This window comes from Atheta coriaria, unplaced genomic scaffold, assembly GCF_025399875.1.
Source record: "Atheta coriaria isolate IRGN ID8LTWV9N9 unplaced genomic scaffold, Caltech_Dcor_3.1 hic_scaffold_3_pilon, whole genome shotgun sequence".
Lineage (NCBI taxonomy): Eukaryota > Metazoa > Arthropoda > Insecta > Coleoptera > Staphylinidae > Dalotia > Dalotia coriaria.
Genome location: NW_027045445.1, coordinates 4,029,525 through 4,049,387, shown reverse-complemented (window position 1 = coordinate 4,049,387; position 19,863 = coordinate 4,029,525). Strand labels below are relative to the sequence as shown.

The 19,863-nt window shown below is 36.0% G+C and overlaps 1 protein-coding gene and 1 long non-coding RNA gene across 4 annotated transcripts; one reads left to right on the top strand and one right to left on the bottom strand.

Annotated features, from left to right (window-relative positions):
- Nucleotides 1-779: 779 nt before the first annotated feature.
- DCX-EMAP (Doublecortin-domain-containing echinoderm-microtubule-associated protein) lies at nucleotides 780-15,902 on the top strand. Of its 3 annotated transcripts, none has more exons than XM_065299259.1 (11): nucleotides 780-884; nucleotides 2,486-3,322; nucleotides 10,635-10,823; nucleotides 10,882-11,224; nucleotides 11,311-11,741; nucleotides 11,805-11,900; nucleotides 12,687-12,824; nucleotides 12,881-13,745; nucleotides 13,804-13,899; nucleotides 13,967-14,081; nucleotides 14,149-15,902. In XM_065299259.1, exons 1-11 carry the CDS (start codon nucleotides 882-884, stop codon nucleotides 14,300-14,302), a joined length of 3,267 nt encoding a protein of 1,088 aa, XP_065155331.1. In that variant the 5' UTR covers nucleotides 780-881; the 3' UTR covers nucleotides 14,303-15,902. The 3 variants fall into 3 exon arrangements, with proteins under 3 accessions (XP_065155331.1, XP_065155330.1, XP_065155332.1); XM_065299258.1 differs by having other exon boundaries at nucleotides 781-884; nucleotides 11,281-11,741; XM_065299260.1 differs by lacking the exons at nucleotides 780-884; nucleotides 2,486-3,322 and adding an exon at nucleotides 9,638-9,853 and having other exon boundaries at nucleotides 11,281-11,741.
- Nucleotides 15,903-18,301: 2,399 nt separating this feature from the next.
- Nucleotides 18,302-19,101, bottom strand: LOC135789622 (uncharacterized). Its single transcript, XR_010547618.1, has 2 exons — nucleotides 18,621-19,101; nucleotides 18,302-18,521 (listed from the first exon to the last, which is right to left on the bottom strand). It is a non-coding gene; the product is annotated as an uncharacterized lncRNA (long non-coding RNA).
- Between the last annotated feature and the right edge of the window lie 762 nt (nucleotides 19,102-19,863).

Sequence of the window (19,863 nt, the reverse complement as noted above, 5' to 3'; positions counted from 1 at the left end):
CAATGGGCGTTCAAAAGAAGTATTTCAAACCGTTTATACTATTTATTGAGTGTTTAACAAACAACATGTCAATAATAATTGATTAAAATGCAAATAACATCACCAATTTTAAGTTTTGAAAACAAAACTGTAATTTCAAGTGAGTAAAAATAGTCAAATATTGATTATGTTAATATAATCTGATGTTACATGATTAATGCATGTTGAAAACACTTGGTATTCGTTTGACCGTTGTAACATGCAAGTCCGAGGGCTTTTAGCCCAACGAAAGTCAGGGAGAAACGAAGTCAATACTCCTTCCAATACTCTGCAGGTTTTTCTCGGCTTGGGTGCTACGCTTGCTCTTTCGTTAACCAAACGCAACAAGTTTACCGTGGCATTTTGTGCGGCCGGTGGCGACTATTCCAATCAGTTCGTAATACTCGCACGGCGAAGGGGTAACGGACTGATGCCGTGAGTTGCCGCCGCCGCCGACTTAACACACTTTTTCGCTCGCCGGTATCCGACTCGGAGTCTCTCCAGCGCGGCATAGACACATTGCCACTTGGTTAGAAACGCGATACGCACGTACTTTTAGAGAGACGCTTCCTCAAAGCTCTCCATATCCACAACATAAACAGTTTTATCAAAAGTGAGTGATTTTAATTCAAAAATCAACAAATGTAAACAATGGACTTAAATAATCAACTGATGCAGTGCAAGTTGCAGTTGGGGTCGTTACACCGGAAGTGATGACCTTATAAAACGTTTAACCAATTATAAAGCTCTGTGAAAAGCTCCCAGTTAACATTGTTTGACAAAAAGTTGCTAATAGGACCTGTTTACATAAAAACAGAGTGTGTTTATCTTATTTCAAGAAAAGTCAGACTTCCGAAAAAAGAATGGTAACTATTTAGATTTATTATTTGAAATAATTTAATTTTAATTTAAATTATTATTGATTCGTGGGTTACTTGGGTTATATATTAATGATACGTGAGCTTCTCATTCTCAAGGCATCAACGTCAAGCTTAATATTAAAATTTATAGTTATTACCGCAAATACCTACACGAGACATAGAAAATCCATAAATTTTGTTGGTTGAATTACGAATTACGAAGACCGAGCAAGGTAACGAATAATAAATAGTCAGATGTGAAATTTTATGAAAATTCTGAAGGCTAAATTGCTCAAAACCGCATGGATTCATAAATAAGGTCACGCTACATGATGCATTATTGCATTACAATCATTATTCAAAATTTTATATTTACATTTTCAATCTCTGTAGATATTTATTAATTATTCAATTGTCAATCAACTTAAATTCTTTGTTTTTTATCTTTATCTTGAAAATTGTTGTGATTTTATTTAAATTTGGTTTATTTTAAAAGAAATGCTATAAAAATTGACTTAAATTCATTATTAAAAAAGGTACTTTCAAAATTATTAAATATTTATATTTAAATATTATTAATACATGCACTTTTCAATATATCATTAAAATAAGTTGTTATTAAACAACGTAATACTGTTTTCTTTTGTTTGGTGGAGGCGCCAGTCTTTTACGGCATGCTTACGGTCACTTTTATTGCACGCAATGTTTCTTTGTATCCAAACCAAAACAAAAATGTCTACCACACACAAAATAAAATAATTACACTACGGAAATAAGACGATTATATTCAATCTTGATGCCAATGCAGGTAAAACTGCAACCAATCGTTAACTAAACTTTTGTGCAAGTTTTTGTGCAATTGGTGAATTAACATTGAAAGTACAGTTGGTCACATACTTATAAATATATGTCAGCATAACCTAACATAACTAAAAATGCAATATAAAAATGAAACAATCATTTCAATAATGCAAGGAATTAATACATAGAAATATTTAGCAATAAATAAACGATTATGCGATTTTAACGGCTTGAAGAAAACATTTAGAAAATGTCTACCTTTCACCTATCATAAAAGACATTTTTGTGCTAGTTTAGTACGTTGTTTGATACTTAGGAAGTTTTTTTTTGTTAAAATAATTCCGATCCTTGCGATCGCACCGTTCGTGACCGTACATTCTACACGGCATGCTATTAGCACGAGCAACCTACATTTTCTTTTTCATACATGGAACACTTTCTTATGTCGTTGTGCAATGCAAAATATAAATTATGGAAAAGCGTGTTGTTGCGCCATCTAGTTATTCTCCGAAAGAGTTTTCGGGGGTGTATTATAATAATCTACCGGATTTTCTAGAAATTTATTATTGCAAAGCAATGAATCATTCATGTGAGTCATTTTAAGTTAAAGTTAAGTCATTTAAGTCATCATTCTATTGGTGTTTGATTTGTTAAGGGTTGGTTGATAAGGGTTGGGTTATATGTTTGTGGAGAGGGAAGATGACACGATAATAGGCGAGCTTTTCCGGTATGCCTCAACATACATGTCATATTGCATGTGGGGTGGCAGTGGAGGTGGTTGTGACCGTGCACGCTTTTGTCCGCAGGCCTCGCGCGCCCCATCACGCGCTAGCAGTCGCTTGCAGCAGTATGACGAGACGGGCGGCGACGACGAGTCACAGCAGCAAGCAGCGTTGGCAGCGGCAGCCGGAGGCGGCGGAACGAAGCCGGGCGAAGAGGCGCTGACTTCAACAACGAACGGCGGCGTTGCCGTGCTTGCCAACGGCGCCGACGAAGACGACGACGACGAGGAAGAGGAGGAGGAAGAGGAGGACGACGACGTCGAGGCGGTGGCGCCGCACGACGGCCCCTTGATGAACCGCCACTCGCGCCGCCGTCACAACAACAACAACAATAATCGCGAGAAGAGCACGGAGACGGACGAGGACGACTACGATTTGGCGTCGGGGCCGCCGCCGCCACCGCAACAGCCGGCAGCGGTCGGCGCGCGGCACGGCCTCGCCGCGCCAGCAAACGGCGGCTACTGGCGGCACGGCGTTGCCAGTCGGCCGTCGTCGCCCGGCGCCGTAACCATGGCAGACAACGCCAGCGAGGCGTCCTCCATGCTGCCGGCGGCGCCGCCTCCACGATCCAAGAGTCGTGTCGATCTAGCCACATCACGATACAGCAATCTTAGTTACTGGCGCGCGCGACGGTTTATCTTCTATAAAAATGGCGACCCATTCTTCCCCGGCATCGAGTTCCGGTTTAAACCAGGCCGGGACATTGGTACTCTGGAGACGCTCATGGACAAACTATCATTACGCATGGATCTACCCCGAGGAGCAAGGTACATCTTTTCAATGGACGGCGATAGAAAATTCCGATTGGATGAGTTAGAAGATGGTGCTTCATACGTTGTGTCAAGTTATAAAACATTTAAGGTAAGTTTACATTCATTAAACTCGATAAAAGTCTATAAAATTCTTCCGAGATGTGCTTATACGTGAACCAAAACAAAAGTAGTCCAATCGTAATTCATGTCCGTTTCCTGCGCGCGGCAAGTGGAGAGAAACTAACCTACACTGATTTTCATGGTGTTCACGGCGTGTGGCGATCGCCGAATGTGATTTGTATTGTGTACACACGCTCTACACACCCCGTGGTAGTGGTGCAGTTGTCGCCGACCACCCTACCATGCCACGTGACCTCCATTTAACTTTTAGATACGAGATAAGAACGCCGGCAGCACGCACCCTACGAGCTCCCTCTTATACTTGAACGTATTTAAGAAACGCGCTGGTTTTATTGCGACTATGGTTTCATTTCTTGAGACCTTCGTTTTTAACAAACCGGCCCACTCCAAATGGTTAACATTTATCTTTACGCAAGTTTAACATGCGTGAAATACAAATTTAAGCTGTAACTCATAACTAGGGTTACTTTAAAATATGTTCATATTTATATTGACAGATGGCGTTGCAATAGAAGAATCATCAACGCCATTTTGACCACTTGAGTAGCTGTAAATGCTTGTTAAACGTTGACATATTAACATTGCATATTGAAATAGACTAGAAAACGTTTAAATCTCTTAGTTTCTTCGTAATATTACTCTTAACCCAATTTATATCTTGATTTTTCAACTGAAAATTAAAAATTCTGATATAATCATGATATACAACCAACATTACACAAAGTATCATAAAACGAACACGTTATAATAACCCGGCACGTGTGATACTTTCGAAATAATATACCACAAGCGTTTATTAATTTGTCCTAATATTTACAAAGGCAGTAATTAATTCTGCATGCAAAAGATATTAAAACAGAGGTCGTGTAACTACACCGTTTTAATTAGACCTCATATTTCCACCCCACTTGTTACTTTCCATGCTGGGCGTTTCTTGATATACGTGAATCAGAAATTTTTGCTTCTTTTTTTCGTGTCTGATTATGCAAGTTTTTTTGGTCGTTAAATAAAACGAAGAAAACATATTTACTGCCTACATATTTTTGACTTGCAAATGTGGCGATGTCGAGATGTAACACATATTCACTTACATTTTATATTTTCAGTGGTATGCATGAAATATGTATATTAAATGTGCTATGCAAATTGCATGAAACTGGAAGTCGTTATATATTATATACATGTTGCAGTATGACGGCGGGATATTAATTTGTATCGAATGGCCGTTAAAGAAAATTCAGGACACGTCAAAATGCCAAGAAAACAAATATTTTGATATGTTTCAAAATGATGTGTTACTATTACTCACAATCACAACGTGTGGTAGGGGTTAAAGTGGGTTAAGTAGTGCCCAATTTTGCATTATTGAGTATTCTTTAATTCGTTTAAAAGCTTCGATGTTTTGTTTCATTTCTTGTTTGAATTCCTGTTTTGTGTGTATAATCAAATCGATTGCAATGGGGCATTGATCATGGCAAACGGCAATTACCACACCTTATTTCCTGCAATATATTCGATGCGTTATATTTGCATTAGTGAAATTATTTCTGATTTTTTTGTCAAAAATTGTTTTTCTTGAGAAGTGCAGAAATTGTGTGACATATTTCAACCATACTTATAAATTAGCATACTAATTGTTGGTGCATTTCTATTTCTTGAGACCAATTAAAAGTTAACTGTGTTTTGATTTTGTCTGGTGATAAGAAAACAGTTTTTTGCATTTTTTGCTAACATAACAGATATAGTTTGATATTATCTTAGTGTAAATGATGAACATAGGGAATTTTATTCATAAGTGCAAGTTTATCAACATTATTTCTAATTATGTGTGTGTTAAATGTATGTTTACTTTCTTTATGCACACAATACGAAATTAGGTCACATTACTTACACCTATGCTCTTATTTAGTTGCATGATTTGCATGCACGATTGTTTATTCGCTAAACTCTGTTCACTACTTCAACACATTACTTTTAAACGCCTTTCAATGCATTAATTTTATCGCGAATGCTCAGATGATATATAAATCAACATTAACTTATCTTAATTCAACTTATCAGCGTTGATTTTTATTTATTTTTTGCTTTATGGCGACAAGTTTTCTTTTATAAGTTCCTGGAAACAATAATTACATTTAATAACCACTTTCTTCTGTTGTTTCAAAACTTTAACAAGCATTACTAATGCTGTTACAGTGCTGATTCATATATTGATGATTTGCTGCTGTTGTTTTGAGTATAGTTAATTTATGCCATTATACAGAGACAGATTACATTCGTACGAAAAAATTTGATGAATATTTATGCGCAAATTCCTGTTATCGCTGATAAATGAAATCCGAAAAGAATTTGCAATTCATGCGTTTCAAGGCCACCGGAAAACTAAATGAAGGACATTTGTAGAAAATTTTTGGCATGTACGTTCTGAGTTCAAGAACGGTTTCAGTCGAAAATTCAAGGACAGTGTTAAATATTCATTAATTGCTGCATTAAGAGTAACAAATGACTTGTTAGAACATTATATGAATAATTTGATGTTTAACATATAAAAAACTATTCATATTTTCACTTTTTTTATAATTGCATGTTATGGGACCTATAAGAAATGTAGTACACCCTGTATTTTATAAATACTACTCCTACTTAATATGTGTTTAACTCGTGGGCACAATCTTTGTGGAGATCTAACGAAATGCCCAATGAAAGCTATTTTTATAAACTTAGCGTAGACTTTACTATGGCTGGTACAATACAGTCAACAAAAATGTGGAAATTTATGAAAATTAACAACTGATTAGTTAATTTTCTATGTTAAATTATTTTTGGAACATATATGAATGTTTTGATGTTTTTAGTTAAAGATTTGAGCAGTTATTGAAGAAAACACTTCAATATTTGATCGTCCTGTATACATAACCTCAATAAAATGGTACACAGTTTAGGTTTAGACTTGAGTCCTTAATTACACAATAAAATATGGCTTGCTATTTTCTTGCCTGCTCAAAAAACAAAACATAGGCTTTAGTTTCTCGAATGAAAAATAAAAGGATCAAGGTCCTGTTCGATTACGTCCAAAAATATCAAACCATACATTATTAAACATTTATTTGTATTTATAGAACCAATTTTTTATGTGTGGATTTGATTCGCATTCATTTTTTATTAAGTAAACAATTTCAGGAATGTTATGTTCGTTTTACTTTCATTAGAAGCTTAAAATGCCGGTAGGTAAAGCCGGAAAGCTTTCACTTGTTTGTCGCCGCCGCCCGGCGGCATTTTCCACGATTGCACAATATGCGCGTCGGTCATGGGAGTGGTTGAGGTCATTTTCCATCGCATGCATATTCATACGGTTTTGCATGCACAAACATTCAAACGTGCAATGACTTTAAGACGTTCAATGAAGTGGACACAATGCACCCCTATAATATGATAAGAAAATAGTAGATATGTATATCTACAATCAAGTCCATTGGCAAACGAGTTGGATATTCACAATGGAAGTAAACAAATCTTTTGAATTCAGTAAACGGGTAAAGATTTTCAGTCCAGTGTATGCCTACTAACATACTGATATCGAAACTGATTTGAATAAACCAGGAACGTCTTAGGATTTTATAAAATTTAATTTATTCATGATTTATAACAACAAAAATTAATTTTCTACAGATTTATAAAATTTACTTTAAAAATGAAAAATTATTAATTTTGAATTTTTATATTTGATGCGGGCCTGAACATAAACAACACTTTTCCTCACTATTACCTACAGTTAAGAGGGTGGTCGAAGCGGTCGACTGGTCAACAGAATTCGATATTTTACTGAGAGTTGACATGCGATTTTCAAGCAAACCACCTTAAATACATAAATCTAATAGACGATGATTTTTTTTTCAACATCCATCACATAATTCATAATACATCAACGTAATGCATTCTAAATTTTGTAAAAATGATAAGATTCCAAGGTCATCAATATTGTTTTACGTTTATTTTCTTCTAGTATTAATCGTGTGTACATATTTCCACACACTCTTTGTTGTTCGTTGAGTGCAAACTTTTTCACCCTATTGCTATGCGTCGAGGCCATCTCTTCATGCTTTGATTTTTCCAATTGCTTCTATTGTTTGGAACTTAGCCGCCAGCACGCACGAATTTCCCCTGGCACGGCAGGCATAGAAATATAAAACAATGGCAGGGTTTAATGGACGTTTTATGCATACTACATCACAATCACAGCTCCGGACGAATACGCGAGTGGCTAATGTGAATGCGAAAATGAGTAAATTGTCGAGATGACCTCCAAAATATTATGTTAACTAAATATATTTACGAGCAAGGCTTTAGTGGTTATTTGGCTAGTGGCGTTATTCGTTCGTTCACATCGGCGAGACCTTCGCTACCAGCTAACTTATATCAAGAGAGAAAGATCTTTATCGTATGGTGTTTTAATATTTTCAAGTATATCAGTTTAGGTGGGTTGGATTAAAGCACTTTTTACCTATATAACTACTCATAAATTATGAAAATTTGGTTTTAAACTTGTTTATCCTTGATTTCAAGATTAATTTTAACGTTTATTATGTTGTTTAATATAATAATAGTAGATGGGGTACCGTTTTTATAGTCCAATAGATCAATTTTTGGCAATTTTGGATATTACTACCTCGATTATTGGGTTTTGCATATCATCAATCAAATTTTGATCAAATTACCTACGTTCTTTTAAATAGATTAAGGGTTATTGGATTTTCGGTGGTTTCCTTAACACGCTAATACATTATCAAAATAAGTATATTACATATCTAGAAAAATTTACACACCCTTAAATTTTTTGATAACTTTATTAGTTTTTAAGTTTATAATCACATTTTTAAACCATTCTTTATGTCTATTATTTTTTCCTGATAGAGAAACCTTTCTCAGTAACTTTTTTCATTTAACTTTATATATTTATCGTTATTAATCATATATTACTGATATATATCTATAATTATATTTGCTAATTTGTTTTAGTTTCTTTATCAATATTCCACCTCATTATTTTCGCAAATTGAGAAAAAATCTTTCCACATAAAGCATGCAAATTTGAGCTATTATGTAAAATTAAAACACATCATTTAAAATTAAGTGAAAAGGTTTGACCTGCACCTTACCTAAATTGAGTTCTGATGTACTTTTAGCCCTTGAATCAAATTCACTTTCCGATCCTTAACAGCGCGATTAAATTAATAACGCACGTAATGAACTGAAATCACGTGAAAATATTGACACGAACGAGACCGGCGGGGGCGTGTGTGTGCAAGAAAAATGCAGTCGTGCCATTTTCTTAAAATATAAACCACAGAACTTATATATCAGTAATGCTTATGCAAGCAGTTTTGCCATATTAACAAACATGTAGCATGCAGCCCCTGAGCACAACGTTTAACAGAGGATCGAAATGAGGCCGTGCTAGGGTTAATTACATTCCAACGTCCCATATACATAAATAATATTTACAACAATATAATCAAACTTTAAAACTTCGCACATTCGATTACACATTGCATTGTTACAAAGAATAACTTTAACGATTTTCTTTTGTTTTATTTTATTGGATAGTTATATGTTTCATAAAAAAACCTTATATGAGTTCCAAGGAACTAAAAGAAAATTGGTCTAATACTATTTTATTAGTGTTTATTATATGCTCATTATTGTAAATAATGACTGGAATACGAATACAAAGTGAGACAAGTCGTGCGCCCAAATTGCAGTAAAACCTTTTTTATTGCCGGTGAAATCTGTTATAAATCAGGACCAATGTTTTTTTGCGTGTTTGTTTGTTCCAATTACTTCAGCGTCAAAGTGCCGCGTGTACACCAATTGACATTGAATTTTTGGTCCACAATTAGTCACAAACTGACATTACACTTTGCAAACGCAGGGAGACATATGTAAATGTTGTCCTTCATAGTTTGTCGATCTGTTCGTGAAAGTGGCAATCGCACTTGTTAAACACAGTTCTGTTTGAGTTGTGGCTGTGCCGAAAAGGCAACATGAAACATGTGAGGTGGGTCGCCTTCGGGTCAAGCACATTATGTCACGTCATTCAAACGTCCATCGTAAGGGTGGAGCGCAATGGGTAGCAAATGGTGGCGCAGAGGCATCGCGTTACCGAGACCTGATAACCTTGGACGAACCGCCCCCACCATAATCGTGCGCCACCGTCGCGCGGCGGCGGACAAATTGCCTCCGCTTCGGCACCCTTTGCAGCACAAATCATTCGCGGGCGAACGAGATAGGCGCGAATTGCGTTTTTATCAGTCGAGCTTTTGCATTCGGTGTCGGATGTCAATCGTGAGCGGCATGTGCTACCAATAACACAAGTCTAGTGAATCAAGAACAAAACACTTCGAAATATTTAATAATTATTATAATTGTATTGTGCTAAGTAATGATTGATTTTGAAATCGACGAAGATACACCGTTTGCTGTCGTTACAGTTCCTTCAATGGTGAGCTTTCGTTTAAAAACTTTTACTTGTTTTATTTTGCAAATAAAAACAAAGGAAACTTTCTTCTAACATTGGCAGCTATTGAGGGACATAATTTTATCAAACGTATTATTACTTTCATTATAAGTTTCTACACTTTTGCCAAATTGCATATTTAATGGCATTACATGCGGCGACAATTTGCGTCATAACAGCTTGCAATTACACTCACAGGGTGTTTTTTCTATATAATTATTTGAAAACTTCTGTATTTACCATAAACTGGGGAAACATTACATATAACATTTATAGTATATTTATTTAATTTACAAAAACAATTTAACTAAATACTTAAATAAGTGGTAATTTATATGATATTAACGACTTTTTTAGTAATTAAAGTTACTAATGTAAACAACCAGTATGGCATGCACGATTCGTGCATAATACACGACAAATTGTGACGTTGCTAACTTATTTGGCTTTTTCTTTCCGAACAACAATCAATAGCGACCAGTTACCTCTTTCAGCTTCAGCTAAATATGCGACTTTCTTTCTCAGCGCTCGCCAGTTCATGCCTTTGTAATCTCAGAAAATAATCTCGTAGTGTGCTTTTACCAGCCATTCCAGCATGGTCGCCAATCCACCACTGGAAGTTGCTTGTCGACTTCTAATTGATTTACTTTTTTATTTTGCGTTTTTTAAATGCGCACAAATAAAAAGGAATTTAATAAGTACAAGTTAACTAGGTTCAATAAAGTTTTTACACAATAGTCATAAAACAACTTGTTATTGTTTCTAGGCTGCCAGTTACGGAAAGAAAAACGGAATATGGTACGCCTCTCCGGGTGGCCAAGGATGGAGCAAAGGGCCAAGTCGCAAAGCATCAATCGTCGAAACAGACATTCCACCACCTGGAGGCGGCGCAGGCATCAAACCAAGTTCTGGTCGAGTGATTCGAATTGTAAACAACATGGACCATACAGTTCAAGTAATTTTTACATATTTACCTAACTTACTGTTGGAATCAATGAGTATTTCTTTACTAGTGTCGTGTATTATTGAATCTCCGCACATCCCAACCATTCGAAGAAGTTCTGGAAGACCTAGGCCAAGTTTTAAAGATGAGCGGTGCCAAGCGAATGTACACCGTTGCTGGCCAAGAAGTACGAAGTTTCTCACAATTAAGAAATGAATTCGCAGACGTGGATACATTTTACTTGGGAGTTGGACCTGTTGGTGCAGGAGTAATGTTATCACCCGTCAGAAGATCACGTTCACGAGCTCCTCCTGCTGCTGTGGTAGAAGATTTGAGCAAACAAAGACGGGCAAGAAGCAAATCAAGACCTCGGGCATTATACGCACCGGAAAGTGAAATCATTCGTACAAATGGTATGTAGACCACCCAATAATTCTTTTTATGTTTTATATTAATATTTACCGAATAGATTATACTTTATTGGAAGTTCTTAAAGAAGAACCTGTGCGTGTTACAATCCGTGGACTGCGGCGCACCTTTTACCCGCCGATCCATCATGCTCCGATGGATAACACTCCACCGGAAAAGAAAATGCAACTTGAATGGGTCTATGGTTATCGGGGTACCGATTCCAGGCGCAATTTATGGGTACTGCCATCTGGTGAATTGTTATATTTTGTCGCTGCTGTTGCTGTTATGTATGATCGCGATGAGGAAACACAGAGGCATTATACAGGCCATACTGAAGACATTCAATGTATGGATTTGCACCCATCGAGGGAATTGGTTGCTTCGGGACAAAAGGCAGGCAGAAATAGGAAGACACAAGCACATATCCGAATCTGGAGCACTGATACTTTGCAAACTTTGTATGTTTTTGGCATGGGCGAATTGGAAATAGGAGTTGCAGCAGTGGCATTTTCTCAGCTGGTATGTACACATTTTTATGCAATTAAAAAAATCGAAAAGAATAAATTATATGTTTTGTTTTAGAATGGTGGTATTTATGTGTTAGCTGTTGATGGTGGTCGTGAAAGTATACTATCTGTGTGGCAATGGCAGTGGGGACATCTTCTTGGTAAAGTTGCGGTGAGTAATTCATTATTACATTTTATTTTTGGTGATGGTGAATATGGCAAAGTGCCGAATTTTGAAAATCGATTAGACTTTTGACGAAGGTAGGTACATTGCTGACGCAATGAATATTTTATGTGCAGATGCCTCCTTGGAAAATTGCCGAAAAAGCATTTTGCGTTTGTTGCACGCCAGTGAATAAAACTGGCTCGGCACGATAGGGCTAATTCATGTAGATCACAAAATTTGCATAAGTACACCTCGCACATAGAGTCGACCGGCCGTTTCGTGACGTTTTCATGCATATAATAAATAATAAACTCCTCGACCGGCGCGAAATTTACGTACATGCATTACTTATCGCGTAGAACGGAACGCGGCTGGCCAACTTTGCTTTCATTGCGTTCGGAATTTCTGGAGGTTCTCACAAAAATCAGTAGCAACCTTGAAGGAGCTACTCCATACAATAACACATAACTTTTCGTACATTCGGCCCAGCAGACTCAACCACTCGATCGATTCATTTGACACAAAAACAAAACGTGATACTTTTCGCCAAATTCTGATATCAATTGATATCAAAAACATTTAAGTAATAAAGTATTATTTACTTAACTTATGTTGACTTTTCATAATCGCACGAACAAATATTTTCTTATTTTCGAGACGTAGTTCTAAGAAATCGATGAAAGAATTTCATTCATTATTCTGTGACTCATTTCATCAAAATACTCCACTAAATACAACGTAGCAGTGTCGATCGATAAACAACAACTTAGCAATGAACATGATTAATTCCAGACGTTGCAAGAAGAACTTACCGGTGCCGTATTTCATCCATTAGACGATAATTTGTTAATCACACATGGAAAAGGACATTTGACCTTCTGGAATCGCCGAAAGGATGGGTTCTTTGAACGCACCGACATCATCAAACCGGTAGGTGATTCATCTACTTTATTGAAACAAAGGCATGAACAATGACTATATTTCAGCCATCAAGAACATTAATTACAAGCCTTCAATTTGAACAAGATGGCGACGTTATAACTGCCGACAGTGATGGATTCATCACAATTTATAGTGTGGACAGCGATGGCGCATACTTTGTCCGCATGGAATTCGAAGCACATAATAAAGGTGTTTCTTCTTTGGTCATGCTAAGCGAAGGAACTTTATTATCAGGTGGTGAGAAGGACCGCAAAATTGCTGCATGGGATTCATTACAGAACTACAAACGCATTACTGATACTAAACTGCCTGAATCTGCTGGTGGTGTCCGGTCGATTTACCCACAGAGGCCAGGGCGTAATGACGGGAATATTTATGTTGGCACGACGAAAAATAACATCCTTGAAGGATCGTTGCAACGACGTTTCAATCAAGTAGTTTTTGGTCATGGACGTCAGTTGTGGGGACTTGCAGTACATCCCGATGATGAGTTGTTTGCAACGGCAGGTCACGATAAAAACATTGCTTTGTGGCGTAAAAACAAATTAATTTGGACTACACAAGTAGCATATGAATGTATCTCACTGGCATTCCATCCATTCGGTGTTGCTTTGGCAGCTGGTAGCACTGAAGGACATTTAATTATCTTGAATGCTGAAACCGGCGCTGCGATGGCAACGCTAAGAGTATGTGGATCTCCTTTGAATTGTGTTGGATATAATCCAGCTGGTGATATGATAGCAATTTCATCACAAAACGGCAGTGTTTATTTATTCAGAGTAAGTCGGGATGGATTCTCGTACAAAAAATCGAACAAAATTCGTGGATCGCAACCATTGATGCAAATGGATTGGAGTACCGATGGAAATTATGTGCAAACGGTCACCGCTGATTATGATTTGTCATTCTGTAAGTTATATTAATTTCTGTGTAAAGATTTACAATCACTCTGTTATTTTTATTCTAGGGGACGTAAAATCTTTGTCTCCTGAAAAGAGTCCCATTGCCATGAAGGATGTAAAATGGCACTCGCATAACGCTACTGTTGGATTCTTAGTTTCAGGTAAGCTTAGTTATTCTTAGTAAAGATATCAATTAAATATAAACACATAAAATCTGTTAATTTAAAGGAATATGGAACAATCGATTCTACCCAATGACATCCATAATCAGCACAGCATGTCGATCAGCAGCGCATGATTTACTTGTTAGTGGAGATACAGATGGTTATTTGCGATTGTTCCGGTATGTTTAATAATTACAAAAGAGTCAATAAATTAAATTTTAATTTTCTTAATTATTGCTTCAACAGTTATCCATGCATCAGTACCAAAGCAGAGTATAATGAAGAAAAGTCATACAGTGGACAGGTTGCATGTGCTCGCTTTTTGTATAACGATCGCAACATTGTCACCGTTGGCGGTACTGATGCCGGTCTAATGTTGTGGGAGTTAACTGAAGAATAGCAAACGGCCATCGCATCGACATCGGCACCCGTCTACTACAGTCCGCCCGTGACGCAGCGTCCAACTCGTTTCGTCCCCGCGCAGGACTCCGACCTTGATTCCGATTTGGATGCGCCATTCGAAGTGCTTCAACTTGATTGCCACGGCTGAAACCACGATGCGAATTAATCTTGCTTACACTCCAAGTTACATCCGATTGTGCACTGGTACAGTAACACCAACACAAAAGTCAACAACGTAAACAACAGGTTTTAGTCCATGTGAATCACTAAACTAAACGTTATCAAGTGGGCAAGAAAAGTGCAACTTCATCCTCTGCAATTTGTCACTGACGTAAAATAGAAACCAAGAACAGCCATAATTAAATAAGTAATTACAGCTAAGTAGCACCAAGAATAGATGTATTTTGCGGATTAATAACGTTTCAAACGTGTTCAACGGTTTATTGAAGTAATTCAAATGCAAATCCGCGTTCCATATTCTAAATTTCACTAAATCTTAATTGATGAGTACTTATAACGAATAACCAACATAAAGGCGATAAGAAACTATCAGAAACTAGCAAAAAGGTAATGTAAATTTTATATATTCTCTATAATTGTTGGTCTAAAGCAGTTTCATAGCGCATCACCTCTTAGTATTCACTTGAAATACAATCACTTTAATATTTTAATTCATTATCTGAAAATAGTTTAATATAATTTATGCAAATCTAATTTAACATTTTTGATAGTCAAACTACAAATTTTAGGTACACGTAGATATAAATTGAAAAAATGAGAATAATATCTTCCAATTACTTCCAATTTTACTTCCAGTTTAAATCAATGATGTATTTCAAATGAATATAATAGAAATAGTCAACGTACGAGAAAATAAAATAAAACAAAACTGCCAATAGGTTATCTTAGTTTTATAAATTTGATATTTAATGACAATGCAACTCTCATGATTCGAAAGGTTACAAAATATTTATTGGTCTTGTAAAATTGTGAAACACATTTCGATGATGTGGTTTGCACTGTGGTTAAATGATTTAACTTTGAATACAATTGTAGGTTCTAATGAACTATATCATATTTAAAACGATATAATATTGCATATAAGATTTACAGACATTAGTATACCAGTAAATGAAGATATTATTTCAAAACATTTTACTTATTTCAATGTGAGCCACATAGAGCTTATTTCGTAGTCAACCGCTATCAATACGCTTCGAAAGATATTTTGCTTTATTTATTAAGCAAATTAATGTAATTATGATTATTATATTTTATATATATTATATACATAGTCAATTTAAAAGTCATAGTTTTTAAAAGAAAATATATACATTAGTTGGTGATTGAAGCAAATGTTTAGTTACGGTTATATATTTAGAACGTTGGAGGCAAATTTTATCAAAGTTAAATAATTGTTGATCTTGAAAATATTTTAGCCAATTCAAATAGAAACATATCAATAAAACATATTCAAATAAAAACTTATATTACTAAAAAAATAGGAGATCAAACCTGATTCTTAATTGCCTTACATAGTCGGTAATATAAATATATGTGTGAATTGAAGATCAGAAATAAATTTATTAAGTATATAAGTGCATTGTTTTGTACAAATATCATTATACATCAAGTTTGTGTGCTTCCTCATAGTGCATATTCTATCGCTGGCCTCAGTCGCGCTGAATAAATTGTCCTGGTTCCCTTTCTTGTGGTAGTTAAAGTGGCCCTTTATAACATTCGCGTAATTCTCACTCTAGCAACTTAAGCCAAGTGCTCTTTCATAATCATCTTCCATAACTTTCAATCAGTTGGTCGCTATCGCTTTTAGTTTAAAAAGGGCACCTTACGAGGCTAGCGGTAGAAATGATTCGATTCGGGGCACCTTACGAGGCTAGCGGTAGAAATGACTCGATTCGGGGCACCTTACAAAGCTAGCGGTAGAAGTGACTCGATTCAGGGCACCTTACGAGGCTAGCGGTAGAAGTGACTTAATTCGGGGCACCTTACGAGGCTAGCGATAGAAGTGACTCGAGTCAGGGCACCTTACGAGCCTAGCGGTAGAAGTGACTCGATTCGAAGCACCTTACGAAGTTAGCGAAAATTTGTAGAATAGGGTGATTTTTTCACACTTATTCGTGAAATGTTTGTATTTCTTTGGGTTTGCACGCGACCTTAGCGGCTCAATAATTTCTGCGCGGCGTTTAGAGATGCGGAATTAAATTCTCTGTCGGGTGATATTTGTTTGTTGCAAGAATTTGACCTGCAACCCGCAAAAATTTACATAAAAGAGTGACCTTTTCACCGTACGTGGATGACTGTATAGCTGACTCCCATTTGCCTATTTTGTCTTATGAATTTAAATTTCATTTCTTATATATGCATTTTAATCAGCTTATCTTATATATATATATTTTCCGCAGATTAAGAATTTGAAATCTGTTCGTATATATCTCTTTTAGTTTGGAAGATATTCGTTATCGATAATCGTCGATAAAAATTATCAAGCATTTCATCACTTAGATTTCCAATTTTACTGTCTTATTTTATAGAGAATGATTCGTAGATAAAGAACCTGCGATTCGTTCCTCTGTATCTCTATCACAATGAGGGTTTTAATTATTATAATACGTCCTAGACTCTTGACAATGTGTTAATTTTGTGTAAAAGTTGATCATGGAAGGAAATATCACTTTGTCGGGAAAACACACCATATATCTTGTACCAATGGAGCAAATCACACTCTACAATCACACTCTACAAGTGTCTTTAAAATAGTTTACAAATCGACATTATTTTCACATTTCAAAAACTTAGCATAGATAACAGTCTGCATCTCCTGAACTAATACACATTTTGTGAGTTTCTAAAGGCCATGTTATAGTTTAAGAGACGCTCTACATGTTAATTGACAATATGTAATTATTGAAAATAATAGTCAAGATTGTCATTGACTAATATTTATCCAGAAACATGGGCACGAGAATAGTTGTGTATACAATGTTCCAAGCGCCGCAACAACTTGCTGCATGCAGCGAAGTCTAGTTTAGTTTAGATCACAGGTAAGGTGCCTATTGCAAATTCGCGCGCAAGGTCGCGTGACGTCGACGCGCCGGCTTTGCGCACCTCTTGCTTTCTTATCAAATACTGTCCCGGCGTTGTTTACGCAGTTTCGGCATGCACTATCGGTGGATTGCAGCCAGTTTCGTGCCGGTTGCTGGTTAATCCAGTCGTGTTTTGAGAGACTTATATCGTTTATTCGGACTTCAAAATTTTAACTTTGTGTTATACTCGAAGATCAGTCGGCTATATATTTGTACTTTGCGACTATAGTAATTTGTTTAATGTTCGGAAATGCCGGTTTTTGATCGCGTTTGTTATGTTTATTACAAGTCACGTGATAGTGGATTTGATAACATTCTTCACTCGGCATTGTGTTTGGTGTCGGTTACTAAATTAATCGGATATATACCGCGCCCATGTTGATTCTCATCATTAAGAACGATCCATCAAAATCGTGTAAGTAATTTTTAACTAAACAGCACAGATTGTTTATTTTGCGTTGATTGTTAATTATAATATAATTCAATTGTATGAAATATTTTTGTTTTAATTTTTGTTTTCGTATAGTTACAGCATTCGTTGAGCCTGGCAGTCCGATAATCTGTACACTGGTAAGTTTATAATTCAATTATCTTTTTCGGTCAAATTTACATTTGCTGTTTATAAACAAGTTTTCTATTTATCACGTACTACCTACCTCTAGGGCCGATGAGAGGGGGGTCAACTGGGGTAAATTCCCCGGGGCCCGGCTTTTTCTTCTTAAATTGCAAGCACAACAAAATTAGCAAAAAAATTAACGATTGCCCGCGCTGGCTCTCGACTGCCCTGCCTACCGGTGACACACACTAGACGACCAGCACGGTCGGACACAATTTTCAAAAAAGAAAAATTGGACCTTTATTGCACTATTTATTGATTGAATATGTTAAAAACGTTGATTTTTCCTTGTTTATTTAGTTATATTGCAATTAAGTGGAATTGTACAGTTGAGCCTGATTCGGTTTACCGTAGCATGATGTCGATAAAAGTGATAGGGTGCCGGTAAAAGTGACTCGTGTTCAGAGCACCGTACAAGGGCAGCGGTACAAGTGACTCGTGTTCAGGGCACCGCACGTGGATGACTGAATAGCTGACTCCCATTTGCCCATTTTTTCCTATGAATTAAAATTTCATCTTTTATATATGAATTTTAATGAACGTATCTTATAGAAAATTTTCCGTAGATTAAAAATTTGAAATCTATTCGTATTTACCTCTTTTAGTTTACGAGATATTCGCGATTGAATAAAATGGGCAAAAATTGATAAATGTCACTTTTTAGCACTTTTAGTCGCGCTTTTCGACCTTTTACTTTAGGAAATATAATTATTTTATACCGTTATCTAATAGAGAAATTTCCAATCTTTCATAATCCACAATTAGTTGGTAGTTATCTCTTTTAGTTTAAGAGATATTAATTTTTGAAAATCGTCGAAAAAAAGTATCAAGCACCCCTTGATACGATAAGAATTAAAATTTCATCTCTCAGATTTCCGTTTTAATTATCTTATCTGATAGAGACTAGTGCGTAGATTAAGACGCTGCGATCAGATCCAATTTATCTCTTTTAGTTTACGAGATATTCGCGATTGAATAAAATGGGCAAAAATTGATAAATGTCACTTTTTAGCACTTTTAGTCGCGTTTTTCGACCTTTTACTGTAGGAAATTGTTGAAGCGCGCCGACTGCGATCGTAGCGTCCGTTCCGACGGCTGTCGTCAAGGGTAACAAAAGAGTGCGAGGATAGTCGCGATCTAGAGTGCGTCTGATATATACGAATTAACAATTGAACGTAGAATGTATTTTTATATTCACTTTCTTACTTGCTTGTACGTTGAACGCATGTTCTAATAAACCACTCCGTAACAACAGAAATATAATTATTTTATATTTTTATCTGATAAAGAATTATCCAATCTTTCATAATCAACAATTGGTTGGTAGCTATCGCTTTTAGTTTAAGAGATATTAATTTTTGAAAATCGTCGAAAAAAAGTATCAAGCACCCCCCCTTGGCAATTTTTTCCTTAAGAATTAAAATTTCATCTCTCAGATTTCCGTTTTAACTATCTTATCTGATAGAGATTAGTCCGTAGATTCAGACGCTGCGATCAGATCCAATTTATCTCTTTTAGTTTACGAGATATTCGCGATTGAATAAAATGGGAAAAAATTGATAAATGTCACTTTTTAGCACTTTTAGTCGCGTTTTTCGACCTTTTACTGTAGGAAATATAATTATTTTATATTTTTATCTGATAAAGAATTTTCCAATCTTTCATAATCAACATTTCGTTGGTAGCTATCGCTTTTAGTTTAAGAAATATAAATTTTTGAAAATCGTCGAAAAAAAGTATCAAGCACCCCCCCTTGGCAATTTTTTCTTAAGAATTAAAATTTCATCTCTCAGATTTCCGTTTTAACAATCTTATCTGATAGAGATTAGTCCGTAGATT